At 42.5% G+C, this 23,575-nt stretch overlaps 1 protein-coding gene across 1 annotated transcript; it reads right to left on the bottom strand.

The window, feature by feature from the left end:
* Nucleotides 1-8: 8 nt before the first annotated feature.
* On the bottom strand, nt 9-23,068 carry LOC118366554 (glycerol kinase-like). The gene is made up of 20 exons (XM_052492737.1): nt 22,842-23,068; nt 16,615-16,688; nt 13,813-13,919; nt 11,814-11,891; nt 11,155-11,234; nt 10,415-10,552; nt 10,016-10,125; nt 9,782-9,848; nt 8,111-8,146; nt 7,882-7,949; nt 6,663-6,705; nt 6,491-6,571; nt 4,523-4,601; nt 4,345-4,441; nt 4,045-4,129; nt 3,758-3,878; nt 3,342-3,485; nt 2,183-2,545; nt 731-1,475; nt 9-396 (listed from the first exon to the last, which is right to left on the bottom strand). Exons 1-19 carry the CDS (start codon nt 22,926-22,928, stop codon nt 1,465-1,467), a joined length of 1,869 nt encoding a protein of 622 aa, XP_052348697.1. The 5' UTR covers nt 22,929-23,068; the 3' UTR covers nt 9-396; nt 731-1,464.
* Between the last annotated feature and the right edge of the window lie 507 nt (nt 23,069-23,575).

The following is a 23,575-nucleotide window of genomic DNA, read 5'->3' as shown; positions in this document are numbered from 1 at the left end:
TTTTAACATTTACATTAGCGCATTGTACCCATGCAAATCAATAATTATAAAGTGCTGTAAGGACAAGACAATTCATGACCAAAAATGTATTAGGAAGTAATGTACTTTTCTTCAACGACTGAAAAACAGGTCTTATGAAGCCTTTTGTAGTTAACTTCCACTTGCAACTTAAGAAGTAAATGTGTTTCACAGACCTTTAATTATCCACTGATGATCCCTTTAAAAAAAGCTTTATCGGTATTTAATTATTATTTTTTTAAATACACAAATGTCCCTTTAAAAATCCAGAGCATCGTACTCATATCATGCACTCCACACGTAAATCAATCATTATAAAGTGCTGTACTCGTATCATGCACTCCACACGTAAATCAATCATTATAAAGTGCTGTACTCCTATCATGCACTCCACACGTAAATCAATCATTATAAAGTGCTGTACTCATATCATGCACTCCACATGTAAATCAATCATTATAAAGTGCTGTACTCATATCATGCACTCCACATGTAAATCAATCATTATAAAGTGCTGTACTCATATCATGCACTCCACATGTAAATCAATCATTATAAAGTGCTGTACTCATATCATGCACTCCACATGTAAATCAATCATTATAAAGTGCTGTACTCATATCATGCACTCCACATGTAAATCAATCATTATAAAGTGCTGTACTCATATCATGCACTCCACATGTAAATCAATCATTATAAAGTGCTGTACTCATCATGCACTCCACACGTAAATCAATCATTACAAAGAGCTGTAAGGACCCTGCGATGCTTTTCATACAGAGGTTCCTTCAAGCGGACCCACATAACTAGGTACATCTACGATCATCAGAGTAGCAAACCATCTCTCAGCAGGTCTTCCATTCCACATTATAGATATGTAGCCTACAACATTCTCACAACACTGGTTCAATGGTGACGCTATTACTAACCAGTGTAATTAATGTTTTTTTTTTATTTGAGTTTTTTTTTTATGTACAGTGTCACCGTTTGTTAAAATGACAAAATGCACAACATATGACAAAAAAAGATGAACATTAAAATATCATCTGCTTAATAAATTCATAGAAAACAAGACAAGATTGGATGTTTTTTTTTTCCCCTTCCACAGGAGAATCAGTCTCTTCCATCACAGTTCAGACACACAGTCGAGTTCCATCAATTGATTCCATCTTTGGGCCTTTCTTCCAAGATAAAGGCTCACAGGTAGGGAGGGTCCTTGTCCATGGGACTAAGAGACCGGGGCTGAGTACATGTACAGGAAGCAACAGGATGTGCACTAGGAATGCTCTCAGGAGAAAAGGAAAGTCCACAGCATGCCCAAACAGCCATCAGATGTAGGTGCCATGTGGACCTATGGAGGGACGGGTGTTTCATTCTGTATGTTCCCCCTCTCTTCAACTCCATATGTATCCTCAACGGTTCCTAGTGTTGGCTCAGATCCTACTAGTGGTGTCCTGTGTGATGACAGAGAGAGGAAGAGGGTGACAAGGTTTAGATGAGAGAAAAAGGAGACCGCTCATGTAATTTATAGTAGTAGCTTAAAAATATATGCATTACCATGGCATTAGTGGTACTTGGCTTCAGATAGGTAGCATGCACCATGTAACTAATTGTCTTTCTACATTACATTATCCCTGTATCAGTCTCAGGGTCATCCTGTATCCCTGTATCAGTCTCAGGGTCATCCTGTATCCCTGTATCAGTCTCAGGGTCATCCTGTATTTTACAGTTGTTGCACATGTAAAAAGAGACTCCTCGTGTAAAAAGGGACTTTCTAGTTCAATTCAGGGTTTCAATCAACACATATTTTGGCTATGATAGTTTTAGAATAGAGAAGCATCTCACTCAAGACACAACAACATAAACCAACAACTCCCAGACCCTAGGAGGTCCTCCGAGACATGGCCCAGACCCTAGGAGGTCCTCCGAGACATGGCCCAGACCCTAGGAGGTCCTCCGAGACATGGCCCAGACCCTAGGAGGTCCTCCGAGACATGGCCCAGACCCTAGGAGGTCCTCCGAGACATGGCCCAGACCCTAGGAGGTCCTGTTAACCTTCTGTCCCAACACTGCATTTATACAAGATACAGAGAGGCCCCCAGGCTATCTATCGAGAGAGATCCAGGGTATCAAATGGGTGTGCTTATTGCTCAATGCTCACCGTTCCCGTTGCTGACCGGGCCGTTCCCGTTGCTGACCGGGCCGTTCCCGTTGCTGACCGGGCCGTTCCCGTTGCTGACCGGGCCGTTCCCGTTGCTGACCGGGCCGTTCCCGTTGCTGACCGGGCCGTTCCCGTTGCTGACCGGGCCGTTCCCGTTGCTGACCGGGCCGTTCCCGTTGCTGACCGGGCCGTTCCCGTTGCTGACCGGGCCGTTCCCGTTGCTGACCGGGCCGTTCCCGTTGCTGACCGGGCCGTTCCCGTTGCTGACCGGGCCGTTCCCGTTGCTGACGATGGGCTCCGTGGTCTCCCAATTCATGGCCTTCTGGACGGCCTTCTTCCATCGTGCGTACCGGAACTCACTCTCTACAGGAGAAAAAGGTCCTCAAGGTAACTGCAGTACATACATATAACCACTAGATGTCAGTGTTCAACACAAAAAATACAAATTGTAGAGAGTCTCATGTAAACCCTGACTTTAGGCAACACAGTGACTAGGGTCTGGTTTCAACGATGAACTCTTGGCCTGGAGGAACTATGTCACATCCTCAGTCGATACGGGAGAAAACATTTTCCGGGGACCCTGCCAACAACTCACAAGGCAGACATGCCAGAACGTCACGATTCAAAACTAAAGTTTCCATGTAAAACCTTGGCAGTGGTTTTTCCAGAGTGAAGGTAGTGGATGCAAATTAGCCACATGCGAAATGCACTCACTAAAAATAACCTCTGTTGATGCCCATCTTGACAGCTACCATTTAGTGTTTTATTCAAGGGGATAAAACAGTGACCTAAAGCCTCTATTGCCCCCCCCCCCCACAAAAAAAATAAAATAATAATAAATAAAATAAAAAAAGAGTTCATTGGTGAAACCAAACCCTAGTCACTGTTTAAGGTCGGGTTTGAGAATATTAACTGAACGGTTTTTAATGTAAGATACATTTAACCACCAGATGACAGTAGGACATATTGATACGGTTTCACAAATTATGGTGACAGGGTCAGGGGTCAATTCAGTTTTCCAAATAAGTCAATTCAAGAAGTGGATTTACATTTTTTTTTAAATAATGAATTATATATATATATTTATTTTTTTAATGGCATTTTCAAATCACTTTGACCCCGACCCTGGCTACTGATCAAGGTCTGACTGTTCGCTCACCCTCAGGATTGATCAGGGGTTGGTATTTGTCAGTGGGGATGGTTGTGAGGTTACCAGGGGTCAGACTCCAGACACCCACCCCCTCTGCTGCTCCTGCTGCCATGGCTGCGCCCAGCGCCGTGGTCTCCGACATGGTCGGCTTCACTGAGGGAACACAACACAGAAATCCAATACTGCGCCGTCCTCGGGAGTATGTGTATTTGGGTAAAAAAAAAAAAGTTAATGTTAGAGAGTGTGTACTGTGCAGCAGCTGTGTCTGAGTGCATGATGTCAACGTGTCTGTATGTTCTTGGAAGTAGAAGTAAAATGTGTGTGTGGTTGAGTCAGTTTCAAATGAGAGATTACCGAATGCGTGTTCTTTACCTCAATGCAGTGCGTGCGAGCAGGCGCGTGCGAGCAGGCGCGTCCGTACTTACCCACGGGGATGCAGAGTACATCAGCTTGAAGCTGCATCAGTAGCCTGTTGGAGGTCATGCCTCCGTCCACCTGGAGCTCGGTCAAAGGAACCCCGTAATCCTGATTCATAGCCTCCAGGATCTGGACAATAATAATAAATACAATTATAATTGGTTCATAGCAGAGTCTGCTGTTTGACTTCTGTGATTTGAGTCTGAATGGAACTCCGAGCCATATTCTCTGAAAACAGACAGCCAGAGCAGCGAAGGCCTAGGTGAGATCTGTTAGTGAACCGGGTCTGGCTTACCTCTCTAGTCTGAAAACAGACAGCCTCCAGAGCAGCGAAGGCCAGGTGAGATCTGTTAGTGAACTGAGTCAGGCCACAGATGATACTGTCGAAACGAGAGAGAGAGATGAAACCAGAATGGAAATAAAAAACTGGCAGCTCTGTTGAAATGGAGGACAGAATACACACGTTAACTTAAAAAAAAAAAAAAAAAACACCTCAAATCTAGTGACATTTTGATTTTGTCACAAAAAAACCCAAGTGAAATTAATGACGTCTGAAGCGCAAGGATTGTGTCACAATTAGGTGCAAGAGGCCTACCCTCGTGCACTGGGCTCCCAGTAGGGGGCGTACAGCCCGGAGAAGGCAGGAACAAAGTAACATCCATAGGACGAGCCCACATCACCTGCCAGCTTCTCTGTGAGAGGAAGAGGATGATGACGGTCTTAAGTAAATATGACCATCAACCTAAAAACGTACAGTGTGTTGTAGAGCTCACCGATCTCTGCGGAGGATTGGATGATTCCCAGGTTATCTTTCAGCCAGCGTACCACCGCGCCAGCTATGGCCACCGACCCCTGGAATAGACCAATCACAGGTCAGCACCAGCATAGAGGAGCCAATCAGAACCTGACAAACATACTGCAGGGCTGTATTTCAGACAGGGCACAACAAGAGTAGCACAGTGGCTTGCGAAAGTATTCCCCCCCTTGGCATTTTTCCTATTTTGTTGCCTAAAAACCTGGAATTAAATTAGATTTTTGGGGGGGTTTGTATCAGTTGATTTACACAACATGCCGACCACTTTGAAGATGCAAAAATATTTATGATGAAACAAACAAGAAATAAAACAAACCAAAAAAAAAAATAATAATAAACTTGTGCATAACTATTCACCCCCCAAAGTCAAAACTTTGTAGAGACACCTTTTGCAGCAATTACAGTTTACAAGTCTCTTGGAGTATGTCTCTATAAAACTTGGCACATCTAGCCACTGGGATTTTTGCCCATTCTTCAAGGCAAAACTGCTCCAGCTCCTTCAAGTTGGATGGTTTCCACTGGTGTACATCAATATTTAAGTCATTCCACAGATTCTCAATTGGATTGAGGTCTGGGGTTTGACGAGGCCATTCCAAGACATTTAAAATGTTTCCCCTTAAACCACTTGAGTGTTGCTTTAGCAGTATGCTTAGGGTCTTTGTCCTGCTAGAAGGTGAACCTCCGTCCCCAACTCAAATCTCTGGAAGACTGAAACAGGTTTCCCTCAAGAATTTCCCTGTATTTAGTGCCATCCATCATTCCTTCTATTCTGACCAGTTTCCCAGTCCCTGCCGATAAAAAACATCCTCACAGCATGATGCTGCCACCATGCTTCACTGTGGGGATGGTATTCTCGGGGTGATGAGGTGTTGGGTTTGCACCAGAAATAGCATTTTCCTTGATGGCCAAAAATCTCAATTTTAGTCTCACCTGACCGAAGTACCTTGTTCCATATGTTTGGGAGTATCCCACATGCCTTTTGGCGAACACCAAACGTGTTTACTTCTTTTTTTCTGGCCACTCTTCCATAAAGCCCAGCTCTGTGGAGTGTACAGCTTAGTGGTCCTATGGACAGATAATCCAATCTCCGCTGTGGAGCTTTGCAGCTCCTTCAGGGTTATCTTTGGTCTCTTTGTTGCCTCTAATTAATGCCCTCCTTGTTTGATCTGTGTTGGTGTGTGGCCCTCTCTTGGCAGGTTTTTTGTGGGTCCATATTCTTTCCATTTTATAATAATGGATTTAAATGGTGCTCTGTGGGATGTTCAAAGTTTCAGCTATTTTTTTTTTATAACCTAACCCTGGTCTGTACTTCTCCACAACTTTGTCCCTGACCTGTTTGGAGAGCTCCTTGGTCTTCATGGTGCTGCTTGCTTGGTGGGGTTACAGACTCTGGGGCCTTTCAGAACAGGTTTATATATACACACTGAGATCATGTAGACTTTATAGAAGTGTCACCTGTGTGCAATCTAACTGAGTATGTGACTTCTGAAGGTAAATCGGTTAGGGGTTTCATAGCAAAGGGGGTGAAAACATATTAATGCATATGTGCACACCACTTTTCTGTTTTAATTTTATATATATATATATATATATATATATATAATTATTATTATGTTTTTTCAATTCGGACTATTTTGTGTACGTTCATTACATGGAATCCAAATAAAAATCTATTTAAATTACAGGTTGTAATGCAACAAAATAGGAAAAACACCAAGGGGAATGAATACTTTCGCAAGGCACCTTATAACAGCGCTACAGGACCCAGCGCTACAGGACCCAGCGCTACAGGACCCAGCGCTACAGGACCCAGCGCTACAGGACCCAGCGCTACAGGACCCAGCGCTACAGGACCCAGCGCTACAGGACCCAGCGCTACAGGACCCAGCGCTACAGGACCCAGCGCTACAGGACAGTAGATGTGTACCTCGAGAGCGTAGTGGGCTGGTGAGTCCTTCCCCAGTTTGTAGGCCAGTGTGGTCAGGAGGCCGTGATCTGACATCACTGGCTGAGACGAAAGAGAGAGGGTGTCATTTAAGAGCAGACAGACACCATTTTGCAGAAAAAAAATAAAATAAAGACATTCAAGTCCATTTTACCTCGATCCCTGTGTTTCTCAGCAGGAAGCAGCCAGTTCCGTACCTTTTAAATAGAAACAAGGGTTTTAAAAGGAGTCGGACCATAACTTGGGGACATCTCTGAAAATCAAATCAAACTGTCACATGCGCCGAATACAACAAGTGTAGACCGTGAAATGCTTACAAGCCTTAACCAACAATGAAATATTTTTTTATTTTATTTTTTTATTTTTTATTAAAAAAACTATGGACAAAATAACAATGAGGCTATATACAGGTACCAAGTCAGTGTGCAGGGGTACAGGTTAGTCGAGGTAGGGAGGGGTGAAGTGACTGTACAAAGATAAAACAGCGAGTCGCAGCAGACAAATGGAGCGTGGGGGAGGGGGGGGGTCAATGTGATTGTCCAGTGGCCACTTGATTAATAATGCAGAAGTCTTAAGGCTGGGGGGGGGTAAGGAGCTTGTACCCTCCCATATCACCACTTGATTAATAATGCAGAAGTCTTAAGGCTGGGGGGGGGGTAAGGAGCTTGTACCCTCCCATATCACCACTTGATTAATAATGCAGAAGTCTTAAGGCTGGGGGGGGTAAGGAGCTTGTACCCTCCCATATCACCACTTGGTGATACGTTTACAGTGTTCATATAAAATCAAATCTCAAAAAGTATTTTAGAAATCCCTTTTTTTACATGAGCAGTTTTCACAGTGTTTTACAGATATTTTACAGCTTAAAAAAACCCACCAAAGAGCAAGCAAAGTAGTAGGCAGAAGAAGCACAGTGGCTAGGACACACTCACTAGAAGGTCAGGAACAAGAGGGAGGAGCCAGGCTCGTACATAACATTCTACGGACTGATATATTCTGAAACTGGCTGTGTTTCTGAGTGATGACGACCTAAACCAGCACGTCCAGTTCCACAGAGAACGACCGTATCTGCTGGGTCATAAACCCGTCCAAAACAGCTACACCATAGCTGTGAACACAACAAGCAGGCCACAGCCAGAATGCAGAGCGACAGAGCCATGTGATTGACTCTGCCATTTGTTTGGGAGCCTAAGGCCACCCTCTCCTTTCATTACAACTAACTGAAGGAATACCTGGACAGTCTAAGGATAAAATGTTCACACACACACACACACCTTTAAGTGATACGGACCTCTGAATAAAATTATATGAATATCAGTCAGTTTTTTTTTTTCCCAAGTAAGGAGAGAAGACCCGTCTTGAGGAGAACTTACGTGTTTTTAGCCTGTCCATCCTGGAAGCACATCTGACCAACCAGAGCAGCGGACTGGTCCCCGAGACACTGCGACAGCAAGAACAACAGCGTTTAGTCGTCACACACACTAACCTCTGTCAGTCATTACTGTCAAAGCTAGGTCATTGACTCACTCCAACTAGGGCAAATCACACACACACACACAGTAGATTGTTTTGTTGCAATAACAACGAGGGAGAACTCCTTACCCCGGAGATGGGAACTCCTGCCAGAGAACCAGAGTTCTAGAAGAGGATGAAATGAACAGACATGATGTGAGTGAAGTTACTGATCCAGGACCTGTGTCAAATCTCAACGAAGCCCCTCCACCCCCCCAAAAAAAAAAAAATCTGCCACCTTTATCAAATTAGAACTAATAGTCGCAGCAACAGGATCGGGTCAACCAGGTCGTATTAAAACAAACCACACCATCTGTCCAAATCATCTCTACAGCCAAACCAAAAATCAGCTGTTAAGGCAGTCACGAGACGCTCCTGTCCAAATAACTGGCATAGCTATAGACACACTCTCTACGGACACCACAGGAGTCACGAGCATCTCAATGGTGTAATGGAAAAGAAAGAGGGGGGGGGGGCAAAGGCCTGGCATTCTCTCCACGGACCTTACCAAACCTCCATTTGGTGGATGAGAGAGTGATTGAGAGAGAACATTTTGGGGACGACGGGCAGCCATTTTAGGTGACAGTTGCGGATAAGAACATAAATCAGAAGTAGGAGGAGCAACCAGCTCAATGAATGACCTCTGGGACACCAAGGTTGTTGACAGCAGTGCAGCAAACATGACAGTGACACATGAGATAAAAACACAAAAAGACAGACACGTTCTATTCATGAGAGAGTATGTAGTTCTAAATTTGACCCATTGAACTATTTGGCCTGAAAGGCAAGCATCATACAATTGATTAAAATGCCTTTATTCGTATGGCTTGTTCAATAGAAACAAAAAGTTTAAAACTGACGCGTTTCGGGTGCATGGCCTTCGTCAGGGAGTACAAAAAAAAATAAAGGAATACAAGGCCCTCTTTTGAACAGCTTTTCCAATCAGCCCTAATTGGAAGAGGGAGTGGTTACACAATTGATTGGACACACCTAGGAAGCAATACTATACAATATTTCAATGTGTACGTTATCATAAAAACGCAACTCCAAACTAGAAGTATCACAACATTTAGAAAGGTGGTTCTAACCTTAAATATGACTGGGAGAAGTGTCAAGAATAAGAAAGCTAAAGTACTGAATAATTATGTAAATGTGATATTAATTTTGCAAAAAAATATCCAAAAACCTGTTTTTGTTTTGTCATTGTGTGAAGATTAAAACTTTTATTTTTAATATATAATCTATTTTAGAATAAGGCTGTGACGTAACGGGGAAAAAGTCAAGGGGGTCTGAATACTTCCCCCCCAAAAAAACACAATGTTTGTCAAGTCTGAGCAAGTGTCTGGGGAACGAACCAAGAAAACAATATTTATCCCTGTAACCTTGACCATTATAGTCTAATGACTGTCTGGGGAACGAACCAAGAAAACAGACAGTCATTAAGACTATAATGGTCAAGGTTACAGGGCTAAATATTGTTTTCTTGGTTCGTTCCCCAGACAATATTTAGCCCTGTAACCTTGACCATAGTCTAATGACTGTCACCTGGAATCTTATCAGGTCACCTTTTGACTCAGTTGGAACTAAACACTAGTCATAAAACAAAACAAATAACACGCTTTGATTGGTCACTTAAAATCACACACTTGATCATAAACATCTATGGCTCCCTCCTACTGAAGAATGATAAGGACTTAACCTGGATAGGTGGGTTAATGTTTAAAACATGGGTCGGTAAGGGTTTCAAAAACATCCACTCACCATTGAACCGTATATTTCTGAGGAGCTCTTCACTTGGGGGAGAATTTCCATTGGGACATCAAAATATCTACAGCCAACAAATAAATACATTCAAAATAATGCTGGAAATGTATAGTACATTTTGTACAATTTATTAACTCATGCAGATATGTCTATGCAAACATGTTCAACTGTGTGTGTGTGTGTGTGTGTGTGTGTGTGTGTGTGTGTGTGTGTGTGTGTGTGTGTTCCTACTTGCAGAGCTCGGGGTCCCAGTCCAGGGTGTGTATATTGAAGAGCATGGTGCGACTTGCATTGGTCACATCTGTGACATGCACCCCTCCACTCTTCCCCCCTGTCAGACACTGGGGTAGAGAGGACCGCACCGCCACAGAAGATAATGAATAATAAACATGTCGATTCAGAACCACAATGGAAATAAGTCTGGGTTTTAAGTCACCCCTGACCAAGTTTTAAAAAAAATGTAGATCCTCTGTCATTTTTAAATCTGTCAAATCAATCATCTGGATGATTAATCATTTATCACAGATAAACAATCTGAACAGGAACTGATGATCAACTCCGATCCGGAGTAACTGTGCAGGTATTTGTACCAGCCCAGTACTGTAGGGTTCGGGTTGGGCCCAGTCTTACCCAGATAAGCCAGGAGTCCACGGTGCCGAACATGGCTCTCTGTGTCAGGACAGCCTCGGCGACCTCCTCCACGTTGTCCATGAGCCAACGCAGCTTCACAGCACTGAAGTATGTACTGATGGGCAGACCGGTCTTGTGCTGGGGAGAGAGAGAGTGATGGAGAGATAGAGGCTGTATCACTTCCGGCCGTGATTGGGTGTCCCATAGGGTGGCGCACAATTGGCCCAGCGTCATCAGGGGGAGGTGGGGGGGGGGGGGGGTAGGCCGTCATTGTAAATAAGGATTTGTTCTTAACTGACTTGGTTAAATAAAAAGGTTAAATTTAAAAAAAATGTCTACAAATAAAAGGGAGAAATAATCAAATGTAAAGGTGAGGAGTCAAGGGGGTTGACGTCACCCATCAGAGAGCACAGTAAAGATTTGTCAGATTGTTCACACCTAATATCTAATCTTCTCATCCCCACAGGTGCCTATAGACTAGGATCCATGGTGGGGTAGGGGCTATGAAGTAGGGTCTAGGGCAGGGGTGAGTAATTCCAGTCCTCGGAGGCCTGATAGCTGGGGCAAAACTGTGACACCTGACTCCAATAATCACTTAATCATGATATTCAGTTTAGAATGACAATTAGTTTAGAATCGGCTGTGTTTGCTAGGGATGGAGGAAAAAGTGTGACTCCAATGAGGGCCTGGAGGCCCACCACTGGTCTAGGGGTTGGTTTGGGACAGGGCTCTCCTCTTACCTTCAGATGGTTCTTGTTCTTTCCCGGGGTGCTGTTGATCAGCCTCTCCACTGTGGACTGTGTACGAAGGTCCAGCCAAACTACAGGGTTAACCAAGCACACAAGGAGTTAAAGAAATCACTGCTAAAAAAAAATAAAAAATAAAAAATCTTCAATTGAATAAAATCACCCAGAGATTATAATATATACACACACTGTATCTTACAATGTTCAACAATAGACAGTGGTGGAACTGTCAGAATGAGAAGCACGAATGTTGGTGTGACATCATCACACAGTACTTCCTGGAGCTGGGGGAGGGTGTAATGGTTTTACTACAATGCTATTGGATGATGTTATGCAATCTGGCCATGTGGTGTGTGGTTTGTCACATGACACAACTTTAGGACATTTACTAAGTTGAGTTACGGTAAGGATCTGTGTGGAGATTTGAGGGAGAGACTGGGGGCTGAGGGTAGCTGTCTGAATCAGACTGGGGGAAAAAAGTGTGTGTGTCAAAGCCAATGAATTGGACTGGTTCCTAAAACCACTACTGAATTATAACTCTGACCCCCCCCCCCAAAAAAAAGTGAACAGGCTGTTCCTTCTACTGGGGACGGTGACCCCGTACTTTCTGGCACATACGTTTGTGACTACCAATGAGCTTGGTAATTACCCACCAATGGCATTGTAGAGCGGTTCCCCAGTCTCTTTGTCCCAAACCAGCGTAGTCTCTCTCTGATTGGTCACGCCGACAGCTGGGTAAACAAACAAAAAAAATGTTAAACGAACACCACACCCCGTGCTGCATTCAATGGAATCCTGAGTGCCACTGTAGGTACAGAGTATTCACACCCCTTGACTTGTTACACATTTTGTTGTGTTAAAGCCTGAATTTAAAATGGATTAAATAGATGTCTTAACACACACACTCAAATCCCATAACGACAAAGTGAAAACATGTTTTTAGAATTTTTTTATTTTTTTGGAAAATGAAATACATAAAATAGCTAATTCAGATAAGTAGTCCCGTAACTCAATACATTGTAGACGCATCTTTGGCTGTGATTTACAGCCGTGAGGCTTTCTGGGTAAGTCTCCTAGAGCTTTCCACACCTGGATTGTTCAACATTTGCCCATTATTATTTTCTAAATTCTTCAAACTGGTAGATGTACCATCACTCATTCATATATCCTTATGTACATATTCTTTATCCCCTTACACTGTGTATTAGACAGTAGTTTTGGAATTGTTAGTTAGTACTGCATTGTCGGAACTAGAAGCACAAGCATTTCGCTACACTCGCATTACCATCTGCTAACCATTTGTATGTGACAAATAAAATTTGATTTGAATTTGATTTGATGACCATTGCTAGACAGCCATTTACATCTTCCCATTGATTTAAGCTTATTTAAGTTCAAACTGTAACTCAGACATTCAGGAAGATTCACCGTCTTCTTGGTAAACAACTCCAGTGAATATTTGACCGTGTGTTTTAGGTTATTGACCTGCTGAAAAGTGAATGTATCTCCCAGTGGCTGGTGGAAATCAGACTGAACCAGGTTTTCCTCTAGGATTTAGCCTGTGTTGAGCTCCATTCGGTTTCTTTTAATCCTACAAGAACTCCCCAGTCCTTAACGATGACAAGCATACCCATAACATGATGCAGCCACCACTACGCTTGGACATATGCGAGAGAGGTACTCAGTAATGTGTTGTATTTCCCCCCCAAACATAACACATTGCATTCAGGACAAATAGCCAATTGCTTTACCACATTTTTTTTTACCACACTTTAGTGCCTTGTTGGAAACAGGAAGCATGTTTTGTAATACCATCTATTCTGTACTTCCTTCTTTTCACTCTGTCAATTAGGTTAGTATTGCGGAGTAACTAGAATATTGTTGATCCATCCTCAGTGTTCTCCTATCACAGCCATTCAACTCTGTAATTGTTTTTTTTTTTTGTTTTTTTAAGTCACCAAATTGGCCTGAGTGGTTTCCTTCCTTTCCGGCAACAGAGTTAGAAGGGACACCTGTGTCTTTGGATGGTGTATCAATATACCCAGTCACTACAATGTGTAATTAATAACTTTAACATGCTCAAAAAGGTATATTCAATGTCTGCTTTATTTTTGTTTTTAACCAATCTACCAATAGATGACCTTAATTGGTGAGGCATTTGGAAAACCTCCCTTGTTTTTTGTGTTTGAATCGGTGTTTGAAATTCACTGCTCGACTGAGGGACCTTAGAGATCATTTGTATGTGTGGGGAACAGAGATGAGGTAGTCATTCAAACATCGTGCTTTAAACTATTATTGCACACAGAGTGAATCCATGCAACTTATTACGTGACTTGTTTAAGCACATTTTTCACTCCTGAACTTATTTAGGCTCCTTGCCATAACAAAAAGGGTTGAATACTTATTGACTCAATTAATTACAAGCTGAAATGTATTATGTAAACATTCTGAAAAATATAATTCCACTGACATTAAAGGGTATTCTGTGTTGGCCAGTGACAAAAAGAACACACTTAAAATGGAATCCATTTTAAATTCAGGCTGTAACACAACAAAATGGACAAGGTCAAGGGGTGTGAATACTTTCTGAAGGCACTAATTAATATACATATACATATATATATAATATACATATACACACACACACATTACCTTTAATGTTGGAGATGTCTATGTTGAGCTGGCCGAGCTTCTCACAGGTCCTCTCCATACACTCATAAACTGACTGAAGAATCTCCTTAGGGTCCTCTTCTACCCAGCTGACACACACACACACACACACACACACACACACACACACACCAGTTCAACTAAGTGTTGGAAACGATTTTACCAGTATTAGAAAGTAGTAGTTCAGAGAACGAACATGGTGAAAATGTGGAATGACAAGTGTCATATTTCAGCTTAGTGTTGTGCGTTCTATCCCCGATGATCACTGTACAACAGGTACCGACACTTAAGTCTTTCACATGTGGTCCAATTCTCTTTTCTACTGGTCCTCATCAGGGTCAAAGACAATTTGTTTAAAGTTCTGACTCGGTCAAAGAGTCTTTCCAAAAGAACCCAGGCCCATAGTTAATAGCAGCTTCTCTGTATACAGTTCGGGAAGTGTTCAGACCCCTTCTCTACATTCCAAACCTTATTCTAAAATTGATTCAATACTATTTATAAAAATTAAATAAATTCTCATCTACACACAATACCCGATAATGACAAAGCAAAAGCAGGTTTAAGAATTTTGGGCAAATATATTGAAAATAATAATTCAGAAATACCTTGTTTACATAAGTATTCAGACCCTTTGCTATGAGACTAAATTGAACTCCGGTGCATCCTGTTTCCATTGGTCGTCCTTGAGATGTTTCTACAACTTGGAGTCCAGCTGTGGTAAATTCAATTGATTGGACATGATTTGGAAAAGACACACCTGTCCATCTATACAAAAGGTCCCACAGTTGACAGTGGATGTCAGAGCAAAAACCAAGCCACGAGGTCGAAGGAATTGTCCGTAGAGCCCCGAGACAGGATTGTGTCGAGGAACAGATCTGTGGAAGGGTACCAAAAAAATGTCTACAGCATTAAGTCTCCAAGAACAGTGGCCTCCATTCTTAAATGGAAGAAGTTGGGAACCACCAAGACTCTTCCTAGAGCTGGCCGCCCGGCCAAAACTGAGCAAATGGGGAAGAAGGGAGGTGACCAAAGAGTTCCTCTGTGGAGAATGGAGAACCTTCCAGAAGGAAAACCCATCTCTGCAGCACTCCACCAATCAGGCCTTTATGGTAGAGTGGCCAGAGAGAAGCCACACCTCAGTAAGAAAAGGCACATGACAGCCCGCTTGGAGTTTGCCAAAAGTCACCTAAGGAACTCAGAAAAAAGATTCTCTGGTCTGATGAAACCAAGATTGAACTCTTTGGCCAGAATGCCAAGCGTCACATCTGGAGTAAACCTGGCTCCATCCCTATGGTAAAGAATGGTGGTGGCAGCATCATGCTGTGGGAATGTTTTTCAGGGACAGGGAGACTAGTCAGGATCGTGGGAAAGATTAACAGATCAAAGTAGAGAGAGATCCTTGATGAAAACCTGCTCCAGAGTGCTCTGGACCTCAGACTGGGGCGACGGTCCGCCTTCCAACAGGACAACATACATAAGCACACAGCCAAGACAAATGCAGGAGTGGCTTCGGGACAAGTCTCTGAATGTCCTTGAGTGGCTCAGCCAGAGCCTGGATTTGAACCTGATCAAACATCTCTGGAGACCTGAAAAGCTGTGCAGAAACACTCCCCATCCAACTTGATAGAGCTTGAGAGGATCTACAGAGAAGAATGGGAGAAACTCCCCCCCAAAAAAGGTGCGCCAAGCTTGTAGCGTCATACCCAACAAAAGAAGTGAGGCTGTAATCGCTGCCGAAGGGGCTTCAACAAAGTACTGAGTAAAGGGTCTGAATACTTATGTAAACGTGATATCATTGGTTTTGTTTTTTGCAAAAAATGTCAAAACCGGTTTTTGCTTTGTCATTATGGAGGTATTGTGTGTAGATTGATGGGGAAGGGGGGGGGGGGGCAATTTAATCCATTTTAGAATAAGGCTGTAACATAACTTTCCGAATGCACAGTAAGTTCCCCAAATAAGGCTTTAGTAGCCCACAGAACCCCACAGTCTGCCCGGCCCACAGTCTGCCCGGCCCACAGAACCCCACAGTCTGCCCGGCCCACAGAACCCCACAGTCTGCCCGGCCCACAGTCTGCCCGGCCCACAGAACCCCACAGTCTGCCCGGCCCACAGAACCCCACAGTCTGCCCGGCCCACAGAACCCCACAGTCTGCCCGGCCCACAGAACCCCACAGTCTGCCCGGCCCACAGAACCCCACAGTCTGCCTGGCCCACAGAACCCCACAGTCTGCCTGGCCCACAGAACACCAATAGTCTGTCTAATGTAAATAAGCCCCGGACATTGGACTCTGACAGCTCATGCATTCAGCTAAAGGGGGAAAAAATCCTAGGGATATTCATTAAAGTGTAATCTCAGTTCTTAGTACTCTGTGTTGACTCAACCCAGGGAGGGGGATTTGTTAAATGTTGACATACTCATAAAGATCCTCCTTCCAAATTTCCCTCTTTCCATTCTTCCTGTCATCACTGACCAATCCTGGATCAGAATTCACCCCAGAAGGGTGGAGCCAGGTAGCCTAGTGGTTAGAGAATTGGACTAGTAACTGAAAGGTTGCAAGATCGTGTCCCCCGAGCTGACCAGGTAAAAATCTGTCATTCTGCCCCTGAACAAGGCAGTTAACCCACTGTTCCCAGACCGTCATTGAAAATAAGAATTTGTTCTTAACTGACTTGCCTTGTTAAATAAAGGTAAAATGTTAAGGGAGGAGAATAGAAGGCTCATAAAAGTATTGTTACTGGGCCTTGCAAGCGGACTGTATTGCAGTGTAAGGTGTGGGCACTCACCCCTCTTTAGGGAAACTCTGCTTTATCCCAACCTGGTGGTGACTAAGCAGCTCTGCCGTTTTAGAATTGAACACCTGAGGAGAGGAGCGACAAGAGTTAGTTGTTCCTACTGTGGAAGTGATCTTAAAAATCAGATTAAACTGAACAAAAATATATTTTTTAATGTGACCTGCAACAATTTCAAATTATTTTACTGATTTACAGTTAAGGAAAATCAGTCAATTAAAATGAATTCTTTAGACCCTAATATGGATTTCACGACTGGGAATACAGATATGAATTGGTTGGTCACTTTAAAACATTTTTTTATTTATTTTTTTAATAAAAATAAAGAGGTTTGGGGCGTGGATCAGAAAACCATTTGCCTCATACAGCATGACATCTCCTTAACTTCGACTTGAGGGATCTTTGGGGCCTGTGGCATGTTGTCCCCACTCTTCAATGGTTGCGCAAAATTGCTAGAAATTGGAGGGAACTGGAACACGCGGTCCTACACGTCGATCCAGAGCATCCCAGTTGGACATACTGCCAAATTTTCAATGACATTGGAGGGGGCTTAGGGTCGAGAAATAAACATTGAATTTTATGGCAACAGCTCTGGTGGACATTCCAGCAGTCAGCATGCCTGTGGCATTGTGTTGTGTGTCAAAACTGCACATTTTAAGGTGGCCTTCTATTGTCCCCAGCACAAGGTGCACCTGTGTAATCATGCTGTTAAATCAGTTTCTTGATATGCCACACCTGTAAGGTGGATGGATTCTCTTGGCAAAAGAGAAATGCTACCGAACAAGGATTATTAAAAATACAATTCTGCACAAAATTTGAGATTAATACATTTCTTGTGCAAATCGAAAGTTGTGATTTCTTTATTTCAGCTCATGAAACCAACACTTGTACATGTTGCGTTTATGTTTTTCTTCAGTCTAGGATTAATCGAGGCCCAATATGCTATATCTCAATCAATTGAAAATAGATATAAATTCTGGCTCTCCTAGATTTGATGTTGCTCCTAACTTTTGCACCAGTGCTACCAATTAAAATAATTTAGACCCCTCTCCAGGACTATTCACATATTGTTAATGAACAGTTATAAAAAATATATTTATATAAATACATTTAAGAAACAGTACTGCCACACATGAGAAAAGCATTTAAGCATATATTTTCCATGATAATTTTAGACATCATTTTCAAGAGCTTCTGTAACAGTCTGAAGAAATAATACTGTGGGACAGCTGTGTGTGAAGAAATAAGCTCTGTGAGCTCTTTCAAAAAGCCATGAATATGATGGACTTGTCGTAAGTGTACAAACACTAAGTTGACTGTGCCTTTAAACAGCTTGGAAAATTCCAGAAAATTATGCCATGGCTTTACAACCTTCTGATTAGGTCAATTGACATCATTTGAGTCGAGTGGAGGTGTACCTGCGGATGCATTTCGAGGCCTACCTTCAACCTCAGTGCCTCTTTGCTTGACATCACGGGAAAATCAAAAAGAAAAATCAGCCAAGGCCCCAGAAAAACATTTTTTGTAGACCTCCACAAGTCTGGTTCATCCTTGGGAGCAACTTCCAAATTCCCGAAGTTACCGCGTTCATCTGTACAAACAATAGTACGCAAGTATAAATACCATGGGACCACACAGCCGGCATACCGCTCAGCAAGGAAGAAGCCATTGCTCCAAAACAGTCACAAAAAAAAAACAGCCGGACTATGGTTTGCAACTGCACATGGGGAGCAAGATCATACTTTTGTCCTCTTGTCTGATGAAACAAAAATAGAACTGTTTGGCCATAATGACCATCGTTATGTTTGGAGGAAAAAGGGGGAGGCTTGGTGAAGAACACCATCCCAAGCCGAAGAACACCATCCCAACCGTGAAGCACGGGGGTGGCAGCATCATGTTGTGGGGGTGCTTTGCTGCAGGAGGGTCTGGCGCACTTCACAAAATAGATGGCATCACGAGGGAGGACAATTATGTGGATATATTGAAGCAACATCAAGACATCAGTCAGGAAGTTAAAGCTTGGTCACAAATGGGTCTTCTAGATGGACAATGATCCCAAACATACTTAGAAAGTTGTGTCAAAATGTCTTAAAGGACAACAACGTCAATATATTGGAGTGGCCATCACAAAGCCCTGACCTCAATCTTATAGTACATTTGTCAGCAGAACTGAAAAAGCATGTGCGACCAAGGAGGCCTACAAACCTGATTTAGTTACACCAGCTCTGTCAGGAGGAATGGGCCAAAATTCACCCAACTTATTGTGGGAAGCTTGTGGAAGGCTACCCGAAACGTTTGACCCAAGTTAAACAATTTAATGGTAAAATACTACCAAATACAAATTGAGTGTATGTAAACCTCTGACCCACTGGGAATGTGATGACAGAAATAAAAGCTGAAATAATTCTCACTACTATTAATCTGACATTTCACATACTTTTTTTGATTTTTATATATACTCTGATCATGCCAAGCAACAATGTTGACAGATAAACAATGTCTGCCTGAGAGACGGACGACTGTCAGCTGTTACACGTCTGCCTGAGAGACGGACGACTGTCAGCTGTTACACGTCTGCCTGAGAGACGGACGACTGTCAGCTGTTACACGTCTGCCTGAGAGACGGACGACTGTCAGCTGTTACACGTCTGCCTGAGAGACGGACGACTGTCAGCTGTTACACGTCTGCCTGAGAGACGGACGACTGTCCTCAGCAGTAGATACCATGGAATTTACAGAAGTAATAAAATAGTGTGAAAAGTGATGCTCATTTGAAATAGTCACTAAAGCAAATTAAATCAAACATTTATTGGTCACACAGACGTGATCAGCAGACGTTATTGCGGGTGTCAATGAAACACTTGTGTTTCTAGCTCCGACAATAATAATAATAATAATAATAATAATCTAACTAGTAGTATCTAACAAATTACACAACATATGTCATTTGCATTGTTTTACAGTCCGGGAAAAGACTAATTGCATAGTGGTTTAAGATCGTCAGGTTTTCCCCCAGATACTGAAGGTGTGTTTTGTTCATCAGTTATTCATTAACGTGCTACTTCATTGTTTTTACATGTTAAATTGCCAGCTGGACTCCTGTCCTCTTATGACCATTTGAATAAAGGAGTGCATGACCTCTCACCCATAGGATAGTAGTTAATGTGTAGGCTACATGTTACACACACACTTTGGCGAGAGTTAGAAACATTGTCCAAGACTGGATGTCACGTCGCTTTGAACATTCGTGCATATTTACATCACAACAGGACGAGTCAAACAAAAAAAAAACGCAACGCCTTCTACAAAAATGGACAGCTTCCTGTTTAACCAAGACAAGTGAAACAGTTTATTCAGGTAGAGGTGTAAAGAAGAAGGGGGGTTATCCCAGTGCTGCCACCAAGGTAGTGATCAATGGTGAGAGATCAGAGACCCTGTTAAAAAAAATAATGACTGACTATCTTCATCAACCCTGCTTACAGTGGCACTAGGGTCGGACAAAGTCAGACGTGTTCCATTATATTACACACGTGTTCCATTATATTACACACGTGTTCCATTATATTACACACGTGTTCCATTATATTACACACGTGTTCCATTATATTACACACGTGTTCCATTATATTACACACGTGTTCCATTATATTACACACGTGTTCCATTATATTACACACGTCACCGGATGAGGGAGTCTTCTGCAGGGTGGGGGGGGGTTTGTTAAGAGCTGCGACACCGTCTGAACAGTAAGGAAGAGGATGATACCTAGTCAGTTGTACAACTGAATGCTTGCAACTGAAACGTGTCTTCCTGCATTTAACCCAACCCCTTGTAGAAATCATTTTCAAAAATCAAGAGGTTAAATCGACACCTTCATATGGGTTCCCACACGGCCACACACCCACTGAGTGGACAAAACATTAGGAACAATTGCTATTTCCATGACAGACTGGCCAGGTGAAAGCTATGATCCCTTATGGAGACCACCTTCAAATCAGTGTAGATGAAGGAGATATATATATATATATTTTTTTTTATTTTTTTTTTTTTAGAGTTGAGACATGGATTGTGTGTGTGCCATTTAGAGGGTGAATGGGCAAGACAAAATATTTTAAGTGCCATTGAACGAGGTAGGACAGTAGGCGTCAGGCACACCGGCTTGAGGGCGTCAAGAACACTAACACTGCCGAATCGTTTCACGATCAACAGTTTCCCCATGTGTATGAAGAACGGGCCATCACCCAATGGACATCCAGCCAACTGGACACAACTGTGGGAAGCATTGCAGTCAACGTCCCAGTAGAACGCTTTCGACACCTTAAATGTTGTTGTACACGCTCAGTGTATTTCCATGTTTACTACAGCTCTCGTTTACAGAAAACAGACGAATGAGAGAGTGGACTAACCGGAGTTAATTAGCTCTCTGAGTCTCTGAACATGTGTGTAAAAATGGAAGACAAAAAGACACCACAAACATGTTGTCGCTGAAAAATACTGGTCAGCTGCAACCTACAGTAACCAGTTTAAAAAAACAGTCAGCATAAGTGTGTATTTTTTTTTTTTTTTTTTGCATTGGTGAAAATATTTTGGGATGTGATATGAAAGTTGTAGAGGGGTTTCGTTTCTAGAACAGTACTGAAATTGAGAATCGAGTCACGTTTACAGATGGAGGATTTGGCCATTTTGGCTTCCAGAGACAATTCACCTTTAACAGAACATGTAAGGTCCTTGGACGATAAGGAGTAACTTTAGGCTTCTATAGTCCAATATTGGGCTTAGGGGGTCGGACAGTCTTCCTGTGTAGACACCACGGAGCAAGATATGGCTCAGAAAACATACCTCGAGCCAGGGATGACAAATGTGTTGTACTCTGAATTGTCCCATTATCTAAACTATTACACAAAGAACAACTGCTAGTTTTTTCCCCCCGGTAAAACTGCTGTTTTCATCCTCATGCTAGGTACCAGAAGCCACTGCGGCCATTTTAGAATGGCAGTGTCAGCCAATCAGCTCCTTTGTTGTTCAACGTGACATTCCATAATGGCTGCTGTGGCTACTGCTAGCGAGCATGAGGATGAAAACAGCGGTTTACTTAAAAAACCTATTAGAAGTAAAGTCCCCCGATTAGGGACCTGTGTGGTTCTGATACCGGTTCAGATCGACATTTTCACTTATAAATTGATCTGTGGACACCGTAGATGGAAATGGCTTGCATTGAGTAATAGCCCTGGTTCCCATGGATACAGTAGTATGTTTTTTGCTGTCCTGCCTGAACCCCTACTTCACAGCCACTGACATCGCACAAGCCTGAAACCCTTATCGTAGCACAGCAGGAAAGAGTGGTTTCATCACTATAGTACAGTCAGATATCAATTTATAGCCATTAAATGAAATATATATTCATAGATTTTAAACAAAAACATTTTTTTTTGGAGTTCAGGAAGTCACTCCAGAGCTCTGCAGATGTTTTAATCAAGAGATCAATTCAGAAAATATGCACATTTTTCTAGAACAATAAAACATGTATTTTACAGTTGTAATGAAGGTGAAATTTTACAGTTTGTGGTTTTATAATTTCATTATACTATATTTAGAAAGCATAAAAGTAATTCCAAACCTTATTCATACAGTGTTAAATAGGGAATATGTCCTTCTGTAGCTCAGTTGGTAGAGCATGGCGCTTGTAACGCCAGGGTAGTTAGTGGGTTCGATCCCCGGGACCACCCATACGTAGAATGTATGCACACATGACTGTAAGTCGCTTTGGATAAAAGCGTCTGCTAAATGGCATATATATATAATATAATAAAATATTTAATTTGTTTTTTTAATCATATTTGTACTTGTGTCTTCAAAAGTGACTCAACAATTTATTTTAAAAAATGTACAGAAAGGTGAGATTGTAATCTTGGAGTATGCATTGGGGCGGCAGGTAGCCTATTTAGAACGTTGAGCCAGTAACCGAAAGGTTGCAGGATCGAATCCCCGAGCTGACAAGGTTTTTACCGGTCCCTGAACAAAGTCGTAATTGTAAATAAGAATGTGTTCTTAACTGAGATATAGATATATATATATTTTTTTAAATCACTAGTTATTGATGGTTCTCATGATAAATAATTACTTTCGGGGATTACACGAAGTTACATTTAAGAGGTTTTTGAAAAACGGGAGAACGCAACCCAATCAGAACTCAGAGGCTTGCTGTGACTTTGCCAACTTACCAGAAACCTCGTCGAGCTTGTGCCTTGATCGATAGCTGCGACCAGGGGCTCCATTGTGATCCTCTCCGAGTAAGACGCCGTGGACATCTTTCTGTTCGTATCCGTGGTGATCAAGTTCTACAAACGCCGGTGAACCCGTGGTCGGCTTTATATTACCCACTACAGGCAGTCCTGTTGAGACCATGCGAGAATCCTTCCAGTCACGTTGACAAAATCCTATCGGTTGTGGCTAATTTATGTTTTGACGAGCCGTCAGAAGGCGTTGGCCTCGTGCTGCCCAATCAAATCCGGGGGCACGTCCAAAATAAATAAAAAAAAAGGTTCAACGAGTTTAAATCACCGGGATAAATGCCGCATTCAAAACAAGTCAGTCCATTGAAGACAACTGGGAAAATATATTTTTTAATCGTTATCCCAACTCGGAATTGGATGTCGGAAACTCTGATATCTTTCTAGACTTCCGACCTGGAGATCGCTGAAGTCATGACCCCCCCCCCAACTCCCAGTTGTCCTAAAAGCATCAAAAGTCACCCCCTTTTTACCCACTGGGGCAGAGGGGTTCATTTTACAGCAGTGATTTGGACATAAACACATCCAATCATCAATCACTAAAAACTGATATTTGAGTTCATCTGTATCTTATCTTAGGCTATAACTCTGCAAACGAACAGATGAGCACAGCTTCATCCTACTCAACATTTATTTACACTCTCCATCCCCTTTTCAGAAGAAAA

This window comes from Oncorhynchus keta, chromosome 34 (assembly GCF_023373465.1).
Source record: "Oncorhynchus keta strain PuntledgeMale-10-30-2019 chromosome 34, Oket_V2, whole genome shotgun sequence".
NCBI lineage: Eukaryota > Metazoa > Chordata > Actinopteri > Salmoniformes > Salmonidae > Oncorhynchus > Oncorhynchus keta.
This window is presented reverse-complemented; position numbering and strand designations above follow the sequence as displayed.

Coding starts and splice junctions, on each gene's coding strand:
- LOC118366554 (XM_052492737.1), bottom strand. CDS start 22,928: ATGTCCACGGCGTCTTACTCGGAGAGGATCACAATGGAGCCCCTGGTC. Junction 9,849..10,015: donor TGGGACCCCGAGCTCTGCAA/GTAGGAACACAC, acceptor TGTTGGCTGTAG/ATATTTTGATGTCCCAATGG. Junction 6,572..6,662: donor TGAGAAACACAGGGATCGAG/GTAAAATGGACT, acceptor CTTTCGTCTCAG/CCAGTGATGTCAGATCACGG.